Below are 26045 nucleotides of genomic sequence, written 5' to 3'. Positions count from 1 at the left end.
TCAGCATTCTTCCTGCCAACACTCCGCAGGCGGTCCGGCTCCAGGCGCTAAACAAATGGCTCCACGGCGGAGACGAGATAACTTAGGCGTCGGGGATTATCGACTGCGAGGACTAAAACTGAATATAAAACTAAAATGGTATTGATTCGTGTCCTCTGAGTCCCTCTTTATGGCGTAGTTACCATTTTTGAAGCACATAAAAGGGTATGCAGGAGTTATAAATGCATGACATGCAGACTGAATGATTGTATTCTCCTGTGGGCTGGATTTATACCAGATATTATCCTATACGACGCAGTTCTCTTGCATCCCAATATACAGTATAGAAGAGAAATTTATTTCTCAAGAGTCACAGAGGAAAATCAAAACTCTTATGTCTCTCAATTAGTTCCTTCCGGATGCCTTTATACTTTATAAAAGAGAATAAAACTCTGAGCGGTTTCTCTCATGGGATGGAGAGCCGCAGCTGTAGTCCAGGAAGCAAGAGGAAATAAAAGCGGGACATCATCTCATCAGGCGTAAGAAAAGACGGAGCGAGAAGCTGTGTGGTCCTCCAACGCCGACTTCATCCTGTCTAGACACGTCAACCCTGAACAAAGGCTGGATTTACAGATGCGGTTATTAAAGAAGTCCTACTTTCCTCTCAGCGTTCACTCTGTTGGCTCAAGTTCTGCTCTTGTTTTAGATGTCAGAATTAGGATATGAGCTGGTCTAGAAACAGTTTTTCTTTGGTTAGATACAACTTTTCCATCATGTACGTCAAACAAATGCCTGCGTACAAAGAGAGGAGACAAAAGCACGTAATTACCTGATCTGTGTGGATGTTTTTTTACATCAGTAGCTGATATTTATCAAAATTTTAAAAAAGCTAGTCAGCATCAAGCACAATAATTATAGTTTTAAGAGGACAAAGCGCAGCGCATCACGTTCCATCGAGCTGTATAATTAGCCCTGAATCTTTCTCTGCAAAGAAAAACTGGTCAATAAATGATGTAACCCTTTTCAAAGATGCAGCGATGGAAAATCCTTCGGTACAAAGTCATTTTGTACTTTTATCTTTCGCACATCGAGCCACTTAACTCCCAGAGGCCGCGCTGTCCGAGGGACGTGTGATGAAAAACTGCTTCACCTCTGTTTCACGCCACCAAGAAGAACTATTTGTAAAAAAATAAACTCTTTATGTTTTTTCCTTACAGCCTGCAAAGATTGGAATGGAAACTCCACAACACATTTTTTATATACTATTTTTCCTCTATTACATAATGTTGAATGTCTGCCGAATAGATGAAAGATAAATGCATCGGACCTTCTACGAGGTTAACAACTATAAATATTAAGAAAGGCTTTCATGAGTTTAAAAGCTGTTTTCCTTTAACGCGCCCTCGACTCAGGGTCGCGGTGAAGTGTGTTACTAAAAAATAAATTATAAAGATTTATACAGAGCTTGTAAATTAAGAGTAGGACTTCAGCTTCTTTTTATAGGATGACCTGATATAACTGATGAAACATGTGAGATGTTACAAACCAAACAAGAAAAAGTCGATTTTTCTAGTTGGTTGACTAGTTTTTGTCTGGTTGAGTAAGTTCGTGTTGGTCTGAAGCGTCAATAAAATAAATGTTATAGATGCATGAAAAGACGCATCGACTGCAGCTGTTGTTGTAGGCAGTTTCTTAACTGTGTCTCTATGGAAGGTTTTTATTCTCTATTGATCAGGCAGAAATGTAAAAAAACAATAAAATCCCATGTCTTTATTTCAGTGTTAGTTTGTGTTGTTTCTATGGTGATGTACTCATGTATTTATCCAGGTTTATTTTAAGCTTTATATGTAGTTGAAGTGTATCAACGTTTCTCCTCATCGGCAGTTCAGGGGGTCGATTTTCTTTACATCAGCAAAGGAAGACAGAAATTTTTTTTTAAAAAACCACAGAGGAAGAAGGAGGGTGAGAGAGTGAGAGGCAGCAGGTCGGTGCTGCGAGTTCATTTTTCTCCCCCGTGAGATTCACAGCTTGTGTTTCTAATGTGAACATCGAGTTAGTGTGAAAAGCAAAGAGTCTGTCAAATGTTTTTTGCTTCTCTAATTTCCCCCCCCCATTGGGTTTTGTTTACACCGAAGTTATTTATTGTCTGTTTTCGTCTACTTCACAGTGAGTCATGTCCTGAAACAACCTGCATAAAGGTACAGTAGGTGAATAAAGATCAGATATAAGCCAAACTTCTGAGGACAGTCAAATCACCATCAGCAACAGGATCTAACAAGATATCCATTCAGCCAATGGGAAACGCTCCACAAGCAAACTTCCATCTTTCAGCCAGAGAGAGAGACCACCACAAGCACTTTTCAGGACGGTACATTTCTATATGTTCCTAGAAGAAGGTCAAAGGCCTGAAAATGTCAGATTCCATGTGCATTTCCCATGTTGGCATGTTCCTAATATATGAAGGATATATATATTCTGTGTCACAGGCAAACAAAACAATATTAAAAGTCTTAAGAGCAGCTAGCAGCTCCTATTAGCTGCAGTTTGTGGAGGGAACAACCAGTATCCTAGTTATTTATTTATTTATTCTTAAAGCTTCACTGGTGATGTGGCTAGATTTTTCTGAAGATGGCATTCGAGGTAATGGTCATGTGGTTGTCAAAATCAAAACGGCTCATCCTCTGGGGAGCAGGAACAAACAATAATCTGCTTATTAAGAAAATATCTTGTGTGTAATGGTCCAAAATCAAAGTATCTAAATCTCTGGGGAGCTTAAAGATGCTTAGTAATTGTAACGACATTGTGATTTTTTCATTTTGATGGTTCTTTTGAATGTTTGGAAGACCATGAATATCCACAGAAACATTTGTTACAATTAGCCAGTAATTGCTAAAATATCTTACTCTTTATTCAAGAGTTGGATAAACAGATTATCAGACAAACGTCACCTCTCTTAGACCCTGCCGACAGACGGATGTATGTAGACAGATCTATGTAGACGGATGTATGTAGACGGAGGTAACGAGGCGCCATTACTGTACTGGACACCTGTAAACCTCCGTATGACGCAGCAATGTTATGTTACTGCTTAAGAGCTTTTGCCCAGAAATCTGTAAACCTTTTACATGTTGAAAAAATACAGTAGTCATCAAATAAAAAAGTATTAAAGTAAACTTTTTAACAAACACAGCTGTTCAAACTGGATTTAAGACACCTTTCAGGATTGTGTGCCGTTATAAACTCCAAAAATAAAACTCAACTTTGGTGATAAAAGGGAAACTAAAATCCACACACACACACATCTGCTAAATGAGATCAATTTAACTGTTTTGCTTGTTGGTTTGCCAAGAAAGGAGCGACCGGGGAGCACTAAAGATGTAGAATGATCCGGCTGTACGAGGCCGACGGTGAGCTTCCACCCTGCAGATACAGTCTTACAGCTCGTTTTCTGGCTGAAACTCTAAACGTTCGGAGCCTCTAAACATCCGTTCTTCCTCTGTCGGTGTAAATGTGTTCAGTTCGACTGTCTTATCGCTGGACAACAATCAGAATTAGGTCACAAAATCAGACTATAATAGGCTGTTTTCATGCCGACACTGAGCTCTGCCGCGTCACCGTTGTGTTTATTTCACATCTTTCAACTGAGACTGCTGTTAAAACTTTCGGCTGAGTCAGCGTTGACTCAGTCAAAGTGTTGGATAATGACACATGAAGGCGGAGAGAAAGCTCACAGAGCCAAATTTAAAAGGTTTCATACTAGAAGGAACACTGCCAAAACAATAAATGTGACATCTTTTACTTCTTTGCATCTTTTAATTACCGTCTCTTGTTATGTGTTTATGATACGCTGTAGGTTTCAGTCTCCAATAAATGTTAGCTTCTCTGCTAAATGAACAGAGTCTCAGATAAGAGTATTTTTTGAGAATGAGCGCTTGTGCAATTTGGCAAATCACTTGGCCTGGAGTAGCCGGCCGTGACGAGGACGTGACAAGACCGCCGCCGCCGCTGCTGTCAAATCTAAAGAGAGTTCCTGGACGGAGACAGGAAGTGAGAGAGAGTGAGAGAAAGACGAGCGGAGGGAAAAATGACAGGTGACGGCGAATACTGAGACATCTGCCTCCGACGGTTGCTCTCATACGAACTGATGATTGAGACAGAACGAGGTTACGTAACAGTAACGGTACCGCTGGGTGGACGAGAGGTGATCCGAGGTTGTGTATATATGTGTGTGTGTGTGTATAAGTATGAGTGTGTGCATGAATAATGTGTGTGTGTGTGAGATAAAAAAGAGGTGAAGCATAAAGTCAGAATAAAAGAATAAAGGAAGAATAAAATATGTGTGTGTGAGTCAGTTTGTGAGAATTTGAATTGGAGAGGGAGAGGTGTGTGTGTGTGTGTGTGTGTGTGTGTGTGTGTGTGTGAGAGAGAGAGAGAAAGAGAGAGAGAGAGAGTCCTGGCCATGCAGAAATGATGACCCCAGTATTTCTGTGGCCCAGAAGTGCCACAAGGCATCTTTTATTAACTACATTTTGGCTGAGCTTGACCCATTTGAGATTAGGCTGTGTGTGCATGTGTGTGTGTGTGTGTGTGTGTGTGTGCAAACAAATATCTGTGTTTAACCATGCTTATCTGCTTGTGTATGTGTGTGTTTGTGTGTGTGTGAGTCAGCAGTGTGTGTGCACACCTACAGTACGTACACATGTGTGTCTAAAAGCTAAAATCTGGTAGCGGTTTACGTGTCATCAAATAACTGTAATTAAAAGTCAACGTGTCCCTCGGATTGTGTTTACTCCTCTCCTATCTTCTCCATGCTGGCTCGCTGGTAAACACGCCTGTTTTTAATCTACAGCCAGTGGTCCAGATAGGTAAAAACTCGTTTCATTACCCAGCGAGAAGGAGGAGAGAGGACAACAGCAGGAGCAACCTTTACACACAAAACACTCACATCTTTTCTATTTCTCTTCCGGATATGGTAGTTTTTTTTTTTTTTTGCTTGCCAAAGACAAATAAGCATTTTTTTTTTGGTGCACAATGATGAAGAGAAGAGGGATGCGGAGGTGTGAAGTATCTCAGGTCGGTGTTTATTAACAAAGATCTAAAGAAAGCTCGTCTTCATCCCGCTGGATGTTTCATGTAGCGATTCTGTGAAAAGCGTAACTGCGAGCAGCCAGAAACTCATTAAAAGTTGTTTTTTTATAAATTGTAAAAATAGGTGGAGGTACTTTTATAGCAAGAAACTTTCTTTTGAGCGGTAGGTAAGTAAGGAGCAGATATGTAGATAACAGAGCTATAGGTTTATGTTATGACCGTCAGGTTCTTCGTTCCTGAGAAATGATGTTTACTGTGATACACATGAGCCTCAGAGGCCGTCGCTACCGGTGAGGAAACCAGCCGGAGGCAATTTACCCCGAATCTGGGTCAACTGATTTAACTCGCTAAGTGCTTTATCAAGTTTAGCTCCATCTGGCTGTCAGCCGTACATGCAACAGAATTTTAGGCTCAGTGACGAGATTATTCTTATTTCCTGCTTAGGAGACAAAGATGAGTAGTTTTATTCATTTCATTTAGGGAAATACATTTATTTGCTTTTCTTGTCGAGAGTTAGATGAGAAGATTGATACTCCTTCCATCTGTCTGCTAAATATGAAGCCAGGTTGTCAAAAACCAGATGCTTTGTCACGTCCCTCTGGCGTCTCATGCAGATGCACACGGTATTCTTTGGCGTCTGCATAGCGACGCATCGGGCTTTCAACTAAATCCAATGTAGAGCCATCTGCAGCAATCCTACAGGCTCAGAGCAGCTGCTGTGGTCTGGTTTGGTTTAGGGAAAGATCATGGTTTGGGTTAAAATGATCGTTTGAAACGTCGTCATGGCAACAGTAAAGACAATGACAAAAACCTGTCCCCATATTGCAGTTGATGCTCGCGGTTGGAAGTGAACGATGGTCTCCAGCAAAAAAAAAACACTTTTTGCCATCTAACTCCGTAGCCATCCACCCAGCCCAGACGGTCTCATGGCGTCTAATAATGACGTTGATGACGCAGCACGGCTCAGCGAGCAGGAAAACTCAGCTTTCTCGGTCGATATAGCACGCACTGAGGAATTTATTGCTTTAATCGACTACGTTTACCATCAACACCGACTGGACATAAAATGTGGCAAAATTTGTACTGTAGTTACTAAACTTCTCCTTGTTTTTTGCTCCAGAGAGAACAAAACCTTCTTCATGTTCCTAATGGAGAATGATGCAAAAATACAGAAATATTTCAGCAAACACACAGAAAGAAACCGACTTTTACTCCAGCTCGCAGCTTCTGCAAACATTTTCGACTCAACGATTCAAAAGAAACAGACTGCAAAGCTTTTTTTGTTTTGTTTTGCTTTTTATCAATCTATCTATTTAACACAGATGGCTGCTGTTTCTCATGAATAATGCAGGTGATTGGCGCAACAGACACACACACAAACACACAAGACTATGTTATGTCTGTGTGCATGTGATTGTGCAGCAGAGCAAGGCACTAACCCTGCCAGAGGTGGTGGTTCTATTCCCACTGGAGGACACTCAGGATAAAAATAACATGCACTCATGGCAGCCTGTTTTATGAAAGCTTTGCACAAATGGTTTATACACACACACATGTGCGTGACACTATTTACACACCAAAACACACACAGACACACACACAGACTTACTGAGGCACTCTCCAGTGATGGCGTTGAGGAAAAGCCCCTCTTGGCAGCTGGTCCTGCAGTAGCCGTTATGGAGGGAGGCCAGCGGAGGACAGGAGGTGCAGTCGGCCTGGGAGGGACCGGAGCAAGTCTGGCAGGAGGGGTGGCAGGCTGGGAGGAGGAGGGGGAGGGAGGGGGTGGGGAGGACAAATAGAAGGAGAGGGACAGAGGGAAGGGGATGAGAGAAAATCAGGTAAAAAAATAAGTTAATGAGAAGGACACAGGAGCGAAGGAAGAAGGCATGGAGGGAAGAAAGGATGTACTGTAGGAAGAGTAGAAGAAGAGGAGGCAACGAGGAGAGGGGAAAGAAGGACAGAGGAGGAGAGGAAGAAGATGGGCAGTGAAGATGAAACAGACAATAGACAATCTTTTTGTCTGCTGCTACTTTTCATCTCTTTATTGGAGCAGAAACTTAAGCGGACGTCTAAGTCACATATTTCATGTACGTCGTGATTTAATCTGAATAATTTAATCTGTTTCCGCTGCACTGTTTGCATTTTGTTTTTATCGATACACTGGCTTTTCCACCTCAGCCAAGCGTTTCTGCATTTCCACTCAGGTGTTTTAGAAATAGAAACAGGTGGATGGAAACGCAGCAAAGAGTAGAAGGAGGTAGAAGTCGGAGACAGAGAGAGATAATGAGGAGAGGGAAGAGGGGGAATTGAGAAGAAAGAATACGAGGTAGAAGAGAGAGAAGAAGAGGAAGAGAGGGTCTAAACACAGTATTAATGAAGGAGGTTTTCATTAAGTGCTGTCCAGGTATTAACTGTGTTTCCATCCAACCAGCTTGCACATTTTAAGCTTTTGTACTGTTGCAAAAAATAAACATCTATTAGGTAGAGCTCTGGCCTGTTTTCATCTGAAAAAAGAAAAATGTCAATACTCAAATGCACCAACTAATGGTCTATAAAGCACAAAAACACAGAAGAGAGAACAAAACTCAAACTATTTCTTTGGAGGTCAAACTGAGGAATATAAAATATATTTTTTTATTGTTTATCACATTGTTTCTTTACTAAGAAAAACTTTTCTTTAAGGACAGTTAATGTTTTTCCTTAACATTAATCCTGACTCCATATATATACATCTTAACTGATAACAAATATACTTAAACTACTGTATACACTGACCTTAACCTGCCATATTACCCTTCATATTTACTTACATTTGTATTTTATTGATCTAATATAGCCATTCTAGTTTTTCAATTTTTGTAATTCTACTATTACGACTTCTGTATCAACTGAGCTCATAGTACTCTATTACCCCACTAGAACCCTGTGCTCCCAGTATCCAGGCTTACTGGTGGTTCCTACAGTCTTTAAAAGTAGACTGGGAGGCAGAACCTTCAGCTATCAGGCTCCTCTCCTGTGGAACCATCTTCCAGATTCGGTCCGGGGGGTCAGACACCCTCTCTACGTTTAAGAGCAGGTTTAAAACTTCCCTTTTTGATAAAGTTTATAGTTTGCCTTGGATCAGCCCCTTAGTTATGCTGCTATAGGCCTAGACTGCCGGGGGACTTCCCATGATGCACTGAGCTCCTCTCTTCTCCTCCTCCTCTCCATCTGTACGCACATATGTACCATTAATGCATGTTAATAACTTGGCTTCTTCCTCAGAGTTTTTGTGCTTTCTCATCTCGCAGGAAAATCCAGAGTTCTAGTTGTGGTTGTCCTGCTGTGACACCTTCTCCGGCTATTATTGCTATAATTATTATTATTATTGTTGTTGTTGTTATTATGCTTCTCTGTGTCTCTCCTTCCCTCCTTCTTCCTCTCTCAATCTAACCAGTCAAGGCAGATGGCGTCCACCTAGAGTCTGGTTCTGCTTGAGGTTTCTTCCAGTTAAAGGGAAGTTTTTCCTGCTGTCACCAAGTGCTGCTCATGGGGGGGGGGGGATTGTTGGGTCCCTGCTCTATGTGAAAAGTGCCCAGAGTTAACTTTTGTTATGATTTGGTGATATATAAATAATAGAATAGAATTGCATTGAATTTATATGACTATTGCAGGTTTGTCCTGGAAGAGGATCCCTTCTCTGCTGCTTTTACTGACACTTTCTTGTATTTGTTTCTCATTAGATGAAGTTTTTCACCTATTTGAAACTAGAGTTAAAGGACAGAGGATGTTGTATGTATGTATGCAAATTTGTGATTTGTAATTTTAGCTTATATACAGTAAATGAAATTGCTTGAACACTGGTTTGACTTGTGTGGAAACTCAGCTGTTCTCTTCTTATAACACCTCAAAGTCAGGTTATTACAGTGGAATAACGTCATGTAAAAACAGGTTTCACAAACACTTTCTATCCAAACTACTTTGTTAAAACAAGCTGAAAAACACACATCTATAACATATGATCACCTTATAAAGTTCTTACTGAAAATATGTAAGCAAACAACTGACACAGAGCAACATTATCATCCTATATGGAGTCTTTTGATGACTTTTCATCTTCTTTTAGCTCAGGTTTGGTCTCTACCTACTCCTGAGATAAATATCTGGCTTTTGAGCTGCTTGATGTTTCATCACTTTCTTCACCAGCTAGTCTCTAACTTTGTTTCTCTGCTGTTTGGTGTTTGGCAGGAAGAGAGACTGAAACATGCAGTAATTGTGCCGTAAAAATCAAAAACTATGAAATAAAAGAGGCTAAAAAATCTCCATAGAACTGCAGACTTGATCATTCTTTCAGGTTTTGTCACTACGATCCACCAGTTTCATATAACTCTAGTCAATTTGATCCATATCAATTCATGGACCTTTAACTACATGTTGTGTCTTATTGCCTACACTGTAAAAAAAAAAAAAAAATCGTAAAAACCTTTAGTTATTCTACAGACTTTTAAAAAAAAAAAAATACAGATATTTACTATGAACATTGTCTGTGTTTTTACAGTCAAACTGTTGTAAAATTTTGAAAATTATTAATCATTATAAAACATTGCTAGAATGTTAAACAAATGTATAAATCTGCCCAAAAAAATGAAAAACATTGCGGAAATAAATTGAAATTACCTAATTTAAATGAAACTCCTCATCAAAGTACAGACTTCTGGATGTAAAACACAGAAAAATTATGTAAAATTACATTTAAACTACTCTACTTTAACACCCATTAATGGTATCTTGAGAGCTTTAGCCTAGAGCTTGAGAGCTCTAGGCTTTTTTACAGTAAATTCCTGGTATATGTTGGTTTTTTACTGTAAAAAAAATAAGGTCATGTGATAATAGTTAACAAAAACATAATTTTAACAATCATTACTTTATATAAACATTATTTGGCAGTAATTACACGCAGCTCTCCAATATATTTACAGGCTTTTCCCTTAAATGTATGGGGTTTACTTTATTTAAACATTATTTTATAGTAATTAAAAGCAACTTTCCAATATATCTACATACATTTCCAAGTAATGTATGGGCTTTACTTTATATACATTTAACAGTAAATTTCCCATATAGCATAAAAAGTCACACACCAAAACTTTGCAGTAAAAGTTTACTCTCTTTAAGACAGGAATACAATATTTCTTCAGGGTATCTGAGTAACTTCTAATGAGCCAATCAACACCGAAGGAAAAGCCAAGTAAGAAAACAGAGCCCCATTTATTTTGGTATCCCGCAGGGGGAAATGTAATCTGAGTCCATCATTCTTCTTAACTGTCTAGGTATTTGTCTGCATCTGCCATTTCAATTACTCAGCCAAAGTTTGGAGACAAAACTATTAAAAGATCCAATGATGTTTACCACGTTTTTTTTTGCCTTTCTCAAGATAAACAATAACATTCAGCGTGCTTAAAAAGGCTTGAAGGCGAAAGCTGGTAGACGGGAGATAGAGGGGTTGTCTTCGCTTCCAATGAGCTCAGAGACGGTAAACTGAGCCGAGGTAATGAATGGCAGATTAGAGCAAATGGATTTTCATTAAAGAGGTGGCTAAGCTCCTCTCAGTGGTTAACATATTGCACAGGTACCACCGTCTGACCTTGGCGTTCTCCTCTACTGTTTACTCGTTAATCTAGTCAAAAAGTGTCCACGTGTGATGTTTAAACACAACTGTAATAAACGACACCGTCACTGATCCCACTTTAATACCGAGCTGTAAAAAAGATGATCTGAAAAGCAAATTATGTGATGAAAACACACAAAATCTATCATTCTCCAATCTGTCAATTTCATCAGTTTTGTGTAACATCATCGCACTGACTAAACTTAAAGCTGTTCTAGACGTCTCTAATCTTTTAAATATGCTTAGATCCTCTCCTACAATTTCATATCAGCTCATTAACTGTAGAAGAAATAATATTTGTTGTGTCACATCCATAGACTGTATAAAAATATGGCCGTAGTTACCGTGACGTCACTCGTTGGTTTCTGAAGCTCAAAGTGGGCTGCTCTTACCATCGCCACATTGGCAGTGCGTGACTCTGCCTAACTCCCAGCCAATCAAAAATGGGCAAAGAGGCGGGCCGAATGGCTGAAACAAGCCACCTAGCAGCTGGCGGACCTGTCACTCAAAGCAGCCATATCCTTCATTATTCATAACTTTACGACTTAATAAAATTTAAACAGGTGAGTTATAAAAAAATTCACCCCCTGTACAGTTGTCATGAAAGAGGAAATTAGCTACAGAGACCAAAACCGTTGTTTGTACCAGGCTGTAAACATGTTTATTTCTGTTGTAAAGTTGGGCATTTTAACATGGGGGTCTATGGGGATTGACTCGCTTTTGGAGCCTCAAGTGGCCATTCAAGGAACTACAGTTTTTGGCACTTCCTCATTGGCTTCATTTTACAGCCCCGGTCACATCACACTTGCGGCTTGGTCACATCCTGCCTGGACTTTGTTTGGTTTTTGGACTTTTTGTGTTCTTTTTGGGTTTCCGGTAGCTTAGAGTATTGTGTTTTTTGGTTTCCTGGTTTCCCTGCTTGTTCACTCCCTTCTCCTGAGTTCTCCACCCATCTCTCCCTCCACCTGCCACTCATCTTCTCGTTAGTTCAGTTACTATTTAAGTCCTGTTTTTTTTGTTCAGTCTTTCATTTGTTTTGTCTGCTAGTTCTGTTCAGCTCTGTTTGCCTTGTTCTGTTCTTGACCATTGCAAGATTAAAGGAGGTTTTCGTCAAATCTGCATTTGGGTCCATTCCTGCTTCCCCAACCTGACATGTTGTGAGTCATGACACTGTTGTCCTGTGAATGCAACACTCATGAAAATGCTTAACTCTATTAATTGGAACATTTATGTTTTGATTGTCTCTCCAGTAACATGCAGAAACTCTTTTTTTTTTGTTTCCTGTGTTTCTTCCAGTGAAGATATCTTAGTGTCAAATAACAAAGAACATTATCAAACCTTCTGTTTCTCTGTTTTCTCGCTTATTCTGTGGAAACACGTTTCTACGGGTCACAGAAAGTGAACCGATAACTATTTAGACTTTCTGTGGTTTTATTCCTGATTAGGGCAGATTGAGACACCACCAACAACAACAACAACAGCTGCAGGCACTACAAGTCCACAACAACAACAGGGGTCTTAATTGGGACAAACACTCACGCTAATGATCCCACTGGTGCGAGAATAACAATTATCATAATCATTGTCTTATCGTTTTAGGAGGCAGCACTCTTAATGATGATGACAATAGTGACTGTTTAATTCTATTTTAGTAATTAGCCTATTATAAGGTTTACAGCTACATAACTACATTATAAAACACTGTAATAGTCACACACAGACATAAGATTTACCAAGTTTTACAAGTTTTGCACTGCTAACTTTGTGAGGAACAGCTGTCGACCTTGAGAATGACTTCTCACTTCTTCATGGGGGTTATTTGAGAGTTTTAGGAGTGAGGTTTTAGGTTAAGTTGGGGACTAACGGTGTACCTCTCACAAGCACAGAGGTACAAGTGTGTTTATGCGTGTCCGTGCTCACCTTGGCACTGTTTGTCCTGGATAAAGAATCCTTGCGGGCAGGTGGGGACGCATCGGCCCTCCTGCAGGCTGGACAGGGACGGACAGGACGTACAGTTGTCTGCAGATGGTCCGGTACAGTGCCAGCAGGAGGGATGACACTCTGAAAAAGGACAAGGAGAGAAACATGTTTTATATTCACCACGAAAAAAAAAGATTTAAAGCTGTGGCCCGAGACAGAGGAGGCTCCATCCTACGACTGTGTCTCCCCACTGCCACGATAAGAAAAGCCTAAAATGACTGTCCCTCAGGGAAGAGACTGTCTTTGGAGGATTATAGATGCAGTTATTTTTACTTTTTTAGGGCGTTTTCACACCTACGGTCGGTTCGCTTTGGTCAGTGGATGAGTTTCTACTTTGTTGCATTTTCCCTTTTGGTTCAGTTAATGTCAAACCAACCAAAATGTATCAACAACAGCCGTGTGGGAGCTGTCACTCCGTTCATCGGTCAGAATATCTCTGAGGTTGGGAGGTGGAGAGAGGAGAGTTAGGCTACAACATTTATAAAAGACTTGATTTTCCTTCTCGCCTTTTTGTAGAACAGAAAATAGAACTAATGTATGAACTGTAGCCCTCAGGGATACGACTTGTTCCACACAGGAGGGTGAATTAGTAGAACGGTCTTTGAACATATTTTCTATCAGTAATAAAGTGTACGACTGGTATTATTGAAATAAACAGCATCTCTCCCTCTTTCTCATCACCTCCGTGGTGCTGAAAGATGCAAAGCAGCAGCTACTTCTCAACTGTTTTTTCTTATTATTATTCATATTCTTATTGATAAGAATAACGATAAATAAAAGCTGAATCATGTGCTTTATAAATGTTGTATCTGCTGTTTCTGACCATTTTTTCCAGCATATATATGGATAATCCAGCCCAGTCGTTTGGGCCATATAGCAAGCAAAAATATGAGAACCATATGTTGCTTCACATTACGTGAAGAAGACGTGCTGCCTTCAGTCAGCTAAACAGGAGAATATACAGCACAGCTGGCTACGGGAGCTGGTTTAATCCAGAAATTGCGCAATGCATCCTGCAGTTGGGTCGGATCTCTGGAGCTGGACCAAGACCACCTCTTCGACAAGGTCTTGGTCTGGTTGTTTTGGTCTTCACCCAGGTGCAACTGCTGTGTTCACACCTGCCCGGACGAACTGCAGAGACGAGGTAAACGCTCCGGGGTTCGACTCAACTGAACAAAACAAGTCAGGTGTGAAAGCAACCTGGAACGTGCTGTTACGGTACGCTGAGAAGTCATCTGAGGGGATCAGCGGTTTGTTTTACTGTGTATATCACTGCGGTAATGTAGGATAAATGTGTCATAACTGGATTAAGGAGGACTGCTCTTGTTGCTGTAAAGGTACACACCTAAAAATAGTTGCATCCCATGTATCTGTGTCTGAACAGCAGCCACTATTTCTGTTATCCTGTGACAACTCTACTGTATCTTGTTCCTTCACTATTGACGTTTTTGGAATCCGAGTCTCAAGAGCTATTAGTCAGCTCTGCCACTTCGAAAATAAATGTATGAGGCCGGCAGCCAGCTTCAGCAATCTGAAGTTACACATTAACACCGGAGTCGGTGCCAGCTCGGGAGAGTCGGATCCAAGACGGCCACGAGCCAGCAAAAGACTACCGCTCAGCTCGGGGAAACGTTGGACTGTTCAGTTCTGATAATGAAACATAAAACTCCTGTTTAAAGGATGATGGTTTAAAATCTGAACAATAGTTTTGAAAGTCGCAGGTTAAGAGATTAAAGCTACTTCAGATAACTTGGCAGTAAAGGATCAACAAAAAAATATGAAACTAGGATCTGAACTAAACCAGAAGGATCAGAACAAGACATAAGTAGCACTTTTAAAACCCACAGAGACAAATAAAAGAACTTTACATCAGGCAAAGAACATTTAAAAAAATAATTTCATTAATAAAATTAAGTAAAATCAAATAAAACTAGAATAAACATGAGATACAGTTTGAGTGTAGGGTGGTGGTGTCAGTCTAAGCTCACAGTTTGACTTCCTAGTGTCGTAAAACTTGCTCTTTCTCTTTTAAAAGACCTTTTATAATTCACTCTTTTAAGGTTTTAAAATGAAACCAAATATCAGAACTTTATTTGGGCTGAAAGATAAAAAATATCTGTTCAGAAACCTCATATCAGCTTTAAAAGTGTCTCCTAACGCAGCTTTAAACTGTTCACAGTTGCACTTTTAACCATGATTCAATTTAGCTTGATATGTGAAGAGTTTGGCCGCTGCTGCAACATTCCTCTGCTTGTTGTCTTTTTTTTATATACTTGGCTTCAAATAGGTGGATTATTTACACTTCCCTTACATGCCCCCACACACCCTTCACCCCACGCCACAGCTGCCCCTCGAAACAGGCCCTTTTGTGCCACCTTTGATGTCTGCTTTGGCAGCGTGAAGACAAATAGCTGAGCGGCGCTATCGGCTCTGGCAGCCGAGCCGAGCCGAGCCGAGCTGAGACACGGACCGACTGACTGCTGCTGCTGCTGCTGGAAACGGAAGACAAAAGGCCTGTCACCAAGCGGCCAGGAGTGTTAGTCGATGTGTGTGTGTGTGTGTGTGACTTTTCTTTATACAGTATATGCGCTGATGTGTGTGTGTGTGTGTCTGTGTTTATAATTACTCCTCACCGGATTCTTTCAGAGGGCTGTCAGCTGTATCCGGGTCTTGTGTACACACTGCATGACAGGCACTGGCAGGAGCAGCAGAGTGGTGCTTTACCTGAGCCAACACAGCGCCGTGCATGTGTGTGTGTGTGTGTGTGTGTGTGTGTGTGTGTGTGTGTGTGAGAGAGAGCCTCAACCTACAAAAACATTTACCCTTTGGGGGAGCACAAAGACCTTGAAAAGTCACGGCGGTGTCAGCCAAAACCGTCAATCTGACATCTCATCATCAGCCACCTTCTCCCCGCCTGCCTGCCGCCTACCCATAATCCTCTTCTTCTCTGTCTAAGCTTAATTGGTTAGCTGATATGAGAAGACAGCCTATACGTTTCCATGATTAGGTTTAACACCCACATGTTTTTCCTCTCGGTCGCGTCCATGTGACATAAACACACGTTCGAACACGAGTTACACGCAAAACCTTTGTATCAAAAGTCAAAAAACCAAACACACACTCAGACGCATATTAAACAGACTCTGCTGTCAAACACATTGATAAGAGGAGAGAATAAGAATGATAAGCAGCTGCCTCATTCCTTTATTTCCGTTTGGACGTCTAATTTGTTGCAGAGCATATTGATTCCCGTACTCGCCTAAATTCACGCGCACAGACGTTCTCATCACACATTATCTGGTGCACGGGCTCAGAGAATCGGATTCATTACTTTTGTTTTTGTGCTGATGGGGGCATAATTTAAGGTGGGCGCAGTCGATGAGGTTGTGATTTAGTTTGGAGGTGCAGGCGCTCCTCGATGCCTTCCACAAATGAGCCTCCTGGTACAGTACAAAGCCTGATCATTACATTAGTGCTGCAAAGAGTTCTGAGTGCTACACAGCAGAAAACAAGAGTGCACGGTTATATCTCACTCCTCTGAAGGATCTAATGTTTAAATTTGTTCTGTTATGGTATGCTACAAGTCCGTTCACTCCTTCCACTGATTCATCATTGCCCTCATATAAATTTTCAGACTCACAACGGACTGATTTAAAAAAAAAAAAAGAATCAAAACAGATGCAGCAGAGGTGAAATTAGACATTATCTGTGTGAAAAAAACACAGCCCTCTCATTCATTTGAATGGAGCACTTCTGCTGCAATGCATCCCACAAAGAGCTGCATCAATCAATCACATACATGCATGAGCACATTCCTGGTGGATTACTTTGTAACATTGCTGCTATAATAACTTTCCCCGAGTTGTATGATCCTGTCTATGAGTATTGTGGTAGTCATGCTGTATTCTGGCATAAACATGGATGTATTATAAGAGCTGGATACTGGACTAAAAATGGCGCCCATTCAGTCCTATAGTCCTTCTAGCTTCCGGGTTTGTTTCTGTGTTGTGCGGACCACTGAATATGCACAGTAGTGTTTCTCCCGCTCGGCCCATAGACTTTACATTGTGGTGACGTCACAGATTTTTAAATAGCTTTTCTTGGCTCGAGGAAAGTTTTACAAATATAAAACCTCCATGAATCAAAAGTTCATAATAAAAAGAGTCATAATTGATGTTGTTTGCAGTTCGAGGCGTCCTGTCAGCAGTTTTACAGGCGTCTCTGTTATAATGGTGGTCTATGGGGGAAAATGCTTTTTGGGCCGCAGGGGGATTTTTCGCTGCAAAACCGCGAGTGGCCACTGGGAAAAATTGGCGGCGGCGCCCTATCCAGCTCTTATTATACATCTATGGGCGTAACACATTGATCTGCGTTTAAATGTATTAATTGCTCCAACTGGACTTCCTGGATTGTACCTGCATTGTTTTAATGCGGAGCTGTTTTCAGTCTGAATGCAGCCATAGTCTTTTCTATTCCATGCAAAACCTGTCACCTACATTACCTAAAATGCAACTCGATTCAGTCAACTGTACAGACCCGGGTGTGTTATGCTAGTAGTGGCAAACGTAGCCTGGAGCTGCTAGCCTCCAGCAGAGATGAGCAGCAGGCTACAAACTCTTTCAAACTCCACACTCCCAGATCTTTTTACTTTTCAAATTTGTAGTCTTCAGCCCCAGCCGACGATGACTCGAGTGACATCACTTGAGGCAATTTATCAGATTTCACACAGCTCCCTCTAGAGACACAGAAAACTTTAGACTATTTGTTTTACACACGCAGTAGTGCTCCCAAACACCTGGAAACACACACTGATGTGTAAAATCAGAGTTCCTCTTTAAACAAATGTGTCTTACTGATGATGTTTTGTTCTTTTCTTCTTAAATTAAGCTATTATTATTTTTCCTTTTGTTGTTTAAATTTAAAAAAAAAAAATCACACAAACAACAAATTTAAAAGCCTGAAAGAAAAGAAATGAACATCTGTGATATTGTGAGAAGTGAACCGACACGGTTCAGGTGTGTGTGTTAACCTCTTGTGTGTGTGTGTGTGTGTGTTGGTGTTCTGCAGCTCGACCTGTCTGTCAAGCAGCATTAAGCCTCCTACACGCCAACTATCTCTGTCTGCATAAGAGGGCTTCTGACTGGAGAGGAGAAGGATTTACAGCCAGGAATTTCCTCTCAGACATCTGATAGCTTGTCAGCTCCAGCCCACTTAATATTTGTGTGTGTGTGTGTGTGTGTGTGTGTGTGTGTGTGTGTGTATACATAAACGCTGGAGTCTGTGAGTCTCATGTGCATGTTTACACACCGTCCTCCTCCGCTTCAGGACAGTAGCTGCTGAGGAGGTCTGAGTATCTGTCAGAACAACACACACACACACACACACACACTCTCACATATACAATAACCTCCATTGTTCCCAGTCGTACCTGAACCCACTGACACGCCACCGAAGGGAAACCAAACCTTTGTTACTGAGAATAGACGCAGAGTGGAACAACTTCTTTACATATTACTGTGAATAGAGCTTTAATGACGTGTCATTTATCACATTGATCCTCAGCTCTCTCTCTCCGCGCTGTTGTTGTTGAGACTAATTTAAGAAGCTTAGACTAAAAGCAGAGTAGACGAGTGGCACTTAGTCGGACACAATAGGTGATGAACAATGTAACTCCAAGCTAGAGATGAGCTTTTTTAGCTTTAGCTTGAAAACACCCTCTTCACAAATTAGAGAAAAATCATTAACACCTTGACAGATACACTTCCACCTCATCGCCTCAGATGTTTTTTTTTTTTCTTTTTGGTTTAAAGGACAGAATTTTTGCAAAATAAAATGCAAATAACTACTGTTGCAATGAACACTAGACTGAGTATCAGCTGAGAGTAAAGTGACTGTAAGTATTATTTAAAGGGCTGCAACTAATGATTATTTTTTTGATTAATCAATTAATGGTTTTGTCAACAAAATGTCAGAAAGTAGTGAAAAACATCCGTTATAATTTCATGAAGGATGAGATGATGTCTTAAAATATTTTGTTTTGTTTGATCAACTGTCAAAAATCTTAAGTTTACCATCACGTATGACGACAAAAAGCATCAAATCCTCAATTTGAGAAGCTGCAACCAGCAAATATTTGTCATTTTTGCTTGAAATTTTTTGTTTAACCCTCCTGTTGTCCTCGGGTCAAATTTGACCCGTTTTCAAATGTTTTTATATCAGAAATATGTATTTCGTTCAGCTAATTGCCTGAAAATCACATGGATGGTTCCATATCACACACTTTGTAAGTAAAAGTAATGATCACCACTTTCATTGAATTTTGGGTGTTTTATTAAAGTTTATAGCATCTGTGGACTTTTGTCCTCCCGGGTCAAAATTGACCCGGAAGGACAAAAGTTGCATGTAGACAACAGGAGGGTTAAAACAATTACTCGATTGTCACAATAGTTACCGATTAATTTTCTGCTGATTGATTAAAATACTAACTGTTGCAGCTGTAATTATTTACTAACTCAACACAAACTATATCAACTTTAATCATCACAGTTTATTATTATGAATTATGAAGATATGTATACAATCTTCACATAACCTTAGTTTAACTTAATTGCTTGAAGAATCTCTAAAAATCGTATGCCATATTTGCTAATGGTTGCTGTTTACCTTTATGTTGATTGATTGATCGACATATGGATAATTTTATTTGGCAATAAATGCTACAGCAATTGATCAAGATCTTATCTATCAGTTTAACTGATGTTGTAATAACCAGCCTTAATTAAAACTGTCTGCTGCATTAATTATCTGTCTGTGTTTTGATTGATCACTATTAGTATCGGACTTTACTGGAAAGGTTTCATCTTCACGTCATAGTGGGATATATTATGTTACCATACTTTGTTATTTTGTGTTGTTATTGTTGTGAATTTTGCTTCTTTTTGTTCTTTGGAAATCAAAACAATTGATAACAAGGTACTGAAGTGTCCTCTTTGTTCCAGGTGATGCAAATCCTGAGCAGCTTTCCAAAAGTCTTAGGAGAAGACTGTTATCGCTGACGCAGCAACCAGGTGCTGAAAGCAGCGGCGGCGGCGGAGCATACTAATCATTCAAGGATAAATCAAACAGATTAAAGTTCTCACTACTCACAGAATTAACTATCCATAAGAAGCATCACGCTAATCTTTGACTCAGCTCCTTTTTGCAGGTTAATCTGACATTTTCTCCTTTTGATTTTGATGTATTTTGTTATTGTGAGTGTAAGTTTAGCATGTAGCTGCAAACCTTGTTTCTCATTAATCACAATAAAACCCATGTATTGGCTCAGCGGTGTTTTGGTCCCATGCTATCACAGAGACGAATGGGTGTTAGAGGACACCGGTCTGACCACTACTCATCGATTTGTAATTGTCTTGTCCTGGATGATTAAGGGAATCCAATATCGCTAATGGCTATTCGATTCCAGGTAAAGTAAACAAAATTTCTCTGGTGTTCAGCTCGAACTTAAAAGTAAACTGTTGTGAGGAAAGAAATCGTGCTATTATCTAAATGGCTTCAGACTCAACATCCCAAAAAAATCAAAGTGATGCCGACTCATGAGCCCTTATTGCAGGAATGTATCTGCAGGCTGCTCAAGTGTGATGCAAAATAAGGAGTTTTAAGTTTCTCTATTCAAGCTGTTGGTTTATTGTTAAAAAGGTGCCCAGATGTTACAAGTATCCATCATTCGAAGATAAAAGCATGATCACTGATTTCTGCCGTTTGTGACTCCCAGAGAGGTTGTGAACTCCAATTTGAGGGTCTCTGGCACAACTTCACCTACTTCCAAGGTGCACGGAGAAGGGAAAGAAGTCTAGAAAGATGAGAACTCCAGCAACACTTGTCGTATGAAGAACAACTTTATTAGTTGACCGACGCGTTTCGGCTTGTGGCCTTCATCAGGGTCATCATAAAACACATTACAAACAACATTTAAAAAAAGTAAGTTGGGTATAAAAAAGTTAAAAAAATATATAAAACCAAACATATACATCCAGACAAATATCAGCCAATGGGGCGTCTACAAAGATGGGTTGGATGTATGGTCATGTGGTTTCAGGCCAATCGTTGTCCAAGAAGGGACATGGGTGACGCCATATTTGGTCCATTAACTAGAAAGGTGCAACTAGGGGGTTGGTGGTACTTGGGGTGTTTGTTCATCCAAAAATGTGCCTATTAGATATGGCAACATTTAGAAACACTTTGATTGGGATAATAACAATAATAATAATAATAATAGTAGTAATAGTAAAGATAAAAGGCTTTATAAAGTGTTGTGTATAGAGGGAGCAGAAAGATGCATAATACAACAATATAAATTGATAAAAAATATTAAAAAGTGATAAAAAAAAATACATCATTAAAAAATTCAATCATAAAAAATATATCATAGAAAAATATATCATAAAAACCACTACAGAAACTCATTAATTGCGAAATCTTCAACTTCTTCATACTACAAGTGTTGCTCATCTTTCTGAAACTATTTTGAATTCCAGCAAACCAGCAGGTCATGGTTCACTCTCCTCATATAGCGAACAGCACTGGAATTAGAGAAAAACGTATAGACAACAGAACGAGCGACAAATTACAACGTTTCTGAGCTTCAGGAATCCGGGAACCGTGTCAGCTAACAGGAAACTATAAAGACATTCCTCGGAGCACCCTGCAATTGACGCGATGGCTAAACTGCACTCAACATCTTGAAACACAGCTGCTGAGTGACTGTAAACAGACGGCGAGAACTTATCTGCAAGCACCGTGGGAGCATAGCAACAAAAAACCTCTACCCATAACGCAACCTACCCATGTCTTCAAACTCACCATATCTCCCGTGTCACTCATCTCCTACGCCCCCCCCCCCCCCCCCCCCCCCCCTCCCGGCTGCTCACGGCTTCTGATCGCTTTGAATTCAGAGTGAGAAGGTCAGCTAAAGGACCCTCCACCCCCACACCTCCTGTCCACATTCAAGTTTCAATGATAAATAACAGTGCAATAATGAAATACTGAAGCTCTGTATTGTGTGTTTTTTTTTTTTATTTCCCGAGAGTCCAGGTGTCTGTTCGCTACGTGAAGGATGAGTACAGCAACGCTGCATAAACCTCCTATATTAAGCAACCTACACCAAGAGTTAGACAGTAACAATGTACCTTTATGTACCTTCACCTTCACAGGTTGTCACACAAGTGCACATCTGAGTGCAGTATTTCTCCTGCATAACATTTCAGGTTCACATAAACTTTTACTCCAATTTGACTCCTTACTTGTTACTCTGTTGATTACATTTTTACATGCAAAACATACAAGTAGGTTAAGTTTATGAAAATTAATACCTGTCCTGTGAAAAAAAGACTCTTAAAGTAAAGATGGGTAGTTTTAAACAACCGGATACTTTACGCTATTCTGTTAGCAGACCGGTGGTCAGTGTATCTGCAACCAAAATTTCAGAAAATAATGAAAAATATCTGTTACAAGTATAAAATATCTTGTTTTTGTTTGATCAACAGTTGAAAATCTAAAGTTTACCATCACGTATGACAACGAAAAGCATCAAATTCTCAAATTGAGAAGCTGCAACTAGCAAATATTTGTCATTTTTGCTTAAATTGTTTTGCTTAAAAAACAATTACTTGATTATCACAATAATTACCAATTAAAATACTGACAAACAGTCATATGGGTCATTTTGGAAGACGAACACCTGCTTTGTTGTTTAGTTTGCAGGACTTGTTGGACATAGTGATGCAGCAGCACTAAAAAGTCATAAACTAGTAATTATTAGTACTTTTCTACAGTAGCAGCTTAAAAAGTGAACATTTAAATGCAAAAGTGCTTTAACAAAGACTAATTCTGTTTCCCAAAATCAAAACAAATGAGTGCAACATCCTTCTTCTTCCAGATCAGAATCAGCTCAGTTTCAGGGATCTCACGCTTTCAAAACCACCTGTAAGTCTCTCTGTCAAGTAAATACCTCAAATTTAATCTTAATATAAGCAGCAGCCATTAAACCGCTGCTTGGCAGCCTGTGTTTTATCTAATTTCAGGTAACAGCAGCTCCAGCAGATGAAAAGTGAGCCGAGAGGAAAGTAGAGCTGAACGAAACGCCAGCGTTGGCGAATGACTTGGCTGCGCTCGAGGAAGAGACAGCAGGCAGAACAAATACTCTTCTCCCTGCCAAATACTGAATGCGGTACTGTCAGTGGGCACAAACACTGAACAGCGAGGTAAGAAAAGAGTGGAGCGGTGATTGTGGTAAATGGATAGAATTTCATAGCACACGGTTGGACGTACAAGGGAGGTAAAGAAAACTGATTACAGTCTTTTCGTTTCTCTTTTTCTCTTCGCTGTCATCCCGCATCATTAAAAAAAAAACTTGGCATTCTGGTAAGTAGGTGGTATTTGCAGTGGTGTGTGTTTGTGTGGGTGTTGGGAGGTGGGTGATAATTATTCTCACTTGACAGACTAGTCCTTCAAACCTAAAAATGAGCCCATTACACACACAAGTTCATACTCACAAACAACCTGATCAAGTGTCTCCAAACACACTAGGAGTGGATGAACTCACGATAACGATATATATCACAACAAAGGCGATTCTGGGATACACAACATATATATATATATATATATATATATATATATATATATATATATATATATATATATGTCCGTTAATAAATGCTGTCAAGACCAAGAAAAGTCACGTCTGTTGTTCCCCCAGGTGCTGGAAAATGAAGGGAGTTAGCTCCGAAGTTAGAAACAATGGATTAGCCTAAATTGACAACGCTAAACAGAGACACAAAGAACGTGTGGCTGCTAATCACACCCACACCCCCCCGACCCACGCCCCCCCATCCCCCTGCCAAGCCAAACCACTCAACCAAGGGGAAACACTGCAATCTGTGCTGATATGCATCATAGTTTTCATGGAAAAACACATTAAGACAAGACAAATTTGGATTGTGCATAAAATTCAATACATGGTTTATGACCTAACTTTGTTTGGATTAAAAAAAAAAGGTAATTTTGGCATAAGGGTACCCCCAAAGTGCACATATACATTCAGAACAGGTCATATCTGATGGTTGTATGTGAAAGAACACCCTAGAAAACCAATGTGTAGACATAAATTATATGAAAATAGCATATTAAGAAGCACAGATACACACTTCTTCTGACATGAAGGCCCCAAATTATATAATGGTATACTTTTAATATGATATTTGGATGTCCCTAATAAGGATCACATTAAACCTTGAATGATAACTAATATCACAAAGAAATAATCTACGATATATATATCACGATATCTGTAACTGAAGAAGAAAGAAAGAATCAGCAGGAAATAGTCAGATAATGTAGAATGTCTATTAACAATACATTAGTGTCACAGGTATAAATATGACAACACTGCAGCCTCAGTTTGTGCCTCTAACACACAGAGCTGCTGGTAATGTTGGTAAGTCTGATAAGAGGAGCAGAGAGGAGGCGTCGTGCTACTCAGAGAACTGTAGTTGTACAAATAATAACTAACATTTATTCCTTTTCTATGGCAGTAAACACAACACACGACCCGCTGATAAGTAACCGCGCTACATTCAGAGCTTTAAATGCTATGTACTGACACTCCCCCCCTACAGCCACACACACACACATATCAGAGAGCCTCTTGTAGTAAAGCTTCAACACAGGTAGCACACAGAAACTTTTACCAATGTGACTCTAGTGACGAAGCTCCAGCAGACTCTCCACGGAGGTCGACGCTAACTTTTCTCTCAAGGTCTACATGTGCTACTGAGTGAAAAAAAGATTTAGGAACGCACAAAGAAATCCTTCTACTTGTGTGCGATTATGATGTGAAAATCAGCGGAGGACTGTGGAAGTAGAAGACGTTAGTATCTACCAGACGTTAGTCATGCCCCTTAAAATATTGACTAAGCTTTTTAAACATTCAAACAGATTTTTTTGAAAATTTGACACACTGAAAACAGCTTTTAAAACATTGATAAAGCTTGTTAAATAAAACATTGCAAGAGTTTTTTTTTAAAAAAAGTTTTGAAAGTTGAAGCACTGAAACTGAACTTTTTGAAACATTGAAACAGTTTTTAAAATATTGAAAATGAATTTTAACAGACGTATTTGGTTCTGAAATACAGGTTTTTTCCTCATTGTGCGTGTGTGTGTGTGTGTGTGTGTGTACTAAGGGACACACAAAGGCTGCTGTTTCATTATAAAAACTTTCCGTCGGCGAATCAGCGGGAGGCTTTTATTGTGAAGCAGTTACAGGAAATGCTAAAGCAAAATTAGCTGAATCAATTCTGAGCAGTCCTACGTTTTAAAAAAAATGTATCGATACTTGCCGGCAGCGTATTGATAACGTATCACAAGTGGAAATATCGCGATATGTTGTGATATCGATTGTTTTTGTTCCATCCCTGACACTTCCTGTCTTCCTTCTCCAAACAGAAATACATCCACAAAGTCTACAAATCTACACACGTGCACAAACGTCTGTCCAAACTTACTTTTAGGATTATGTTGAGATTAGCAAAACAGGAAAGTTTTTGATTAACTGCATGTTGCTGTAGATTAAGCCTGATCACTTAATCTCTGTATTGGATGCAGGTGTTCATTGTGGCTGTGTGATGGGATATCTTACAATATGAATAAAAGAGGCGAATAAAACATAACATCTGTTTACATGGTGCATCCTGGGAGCCTACTGGTTAGCCACATAACCACAAAGTCCACAGGTTAGATTTTGGATGGCATTCATTGCAGGTTTTTTGCCGTTTTTTTCCCCTTTGGCTCTTTATGCCTTTATTAGATAGTAGATAGCGACAGTAGAGAGCTCACAGGAAATGAAGGGGAAAGACAGATGAGGAACGACATGCAACAAGGGTCCAATGCCAAAGATAAAGACACACAAATGTTATCTTGGGTTTCTGGAGCTCAAAGTGTCGTCTTTTAATTGATTATTTCATCTGGCACCAGTTAAAAAAATCACTCATCCTCACATCGGAGGAGCCGGAGCCTGCAAATCTTTGGCGTTTTGTTTAATAAATCCCTTGAAACAGATAACTGATTGATTTTCTGTCAATGGGCTGATTGATGGACAGAACTAGTTAACGTTATTCAAATGTGAAAGCAGAGTTTGCAACAGGATTAGACGTTTGATTGGACAAACATAGATCTGTTTGGTTTTGTATGCATGGATTTCCCTTGTGCTCTGATTGGATTGGGTTTGAACAAATGACATTAATGCTGGTGATACCTGATCTGTTTTAAAACACAAAGTCACTAATGATTGACTTGC

At 39.9% G+C, this 26045-nt stretch overlaps 1 protein-coding gene across 3 annotated transcripts in view; it reads right to left on the bottom strand.

Moving 5' to 3' along the window:
- Positions 1-26045, bottom strand: part of fras1 (Fraser extracellular matrix complex subunit 1) — a 294733-nt gene that overhangs the window by 117864 nt on the left and 150824 nt on the right. For all 3 annotated transcript variants that reach the window (XM_042420806.1, XM_042420807.1, XM_042420808.1), the window contains 2 exons: positions 12635-12775; positions 6677-6823 (listed from right to left, as the gene is read on the bottom strand). In XM_042420806.1, coding sequence (XP_042276740.1) covers positions 6677-6823; positions 12635-12775 — 288 coding nt within the window. The remainder of the gene's footprint in view (positions 1-6676; positions 6824-12634; positions 12776-26045) is intronic.

The sequence above is a fragment of the Thunnus maccoyii genome, chromosome 9 (assembly GCF_910596095.1).
Source record: "Thunnus maccoyii chromosome 9, fThuMac1.1, whole genome shotgun sequence".
Taxonomy (NCBI): Eukaryota; Metazoa; Chordata; class Actinopteri; order Scombriformes; family Scombridae; genus Thunnus; species Thunnus maccoyii.
The sequence above is the reverse complement of the archived record's forward strand: the minus strand, read 5'-3'. Positions and strand labels throughout refer to the sequence as shown.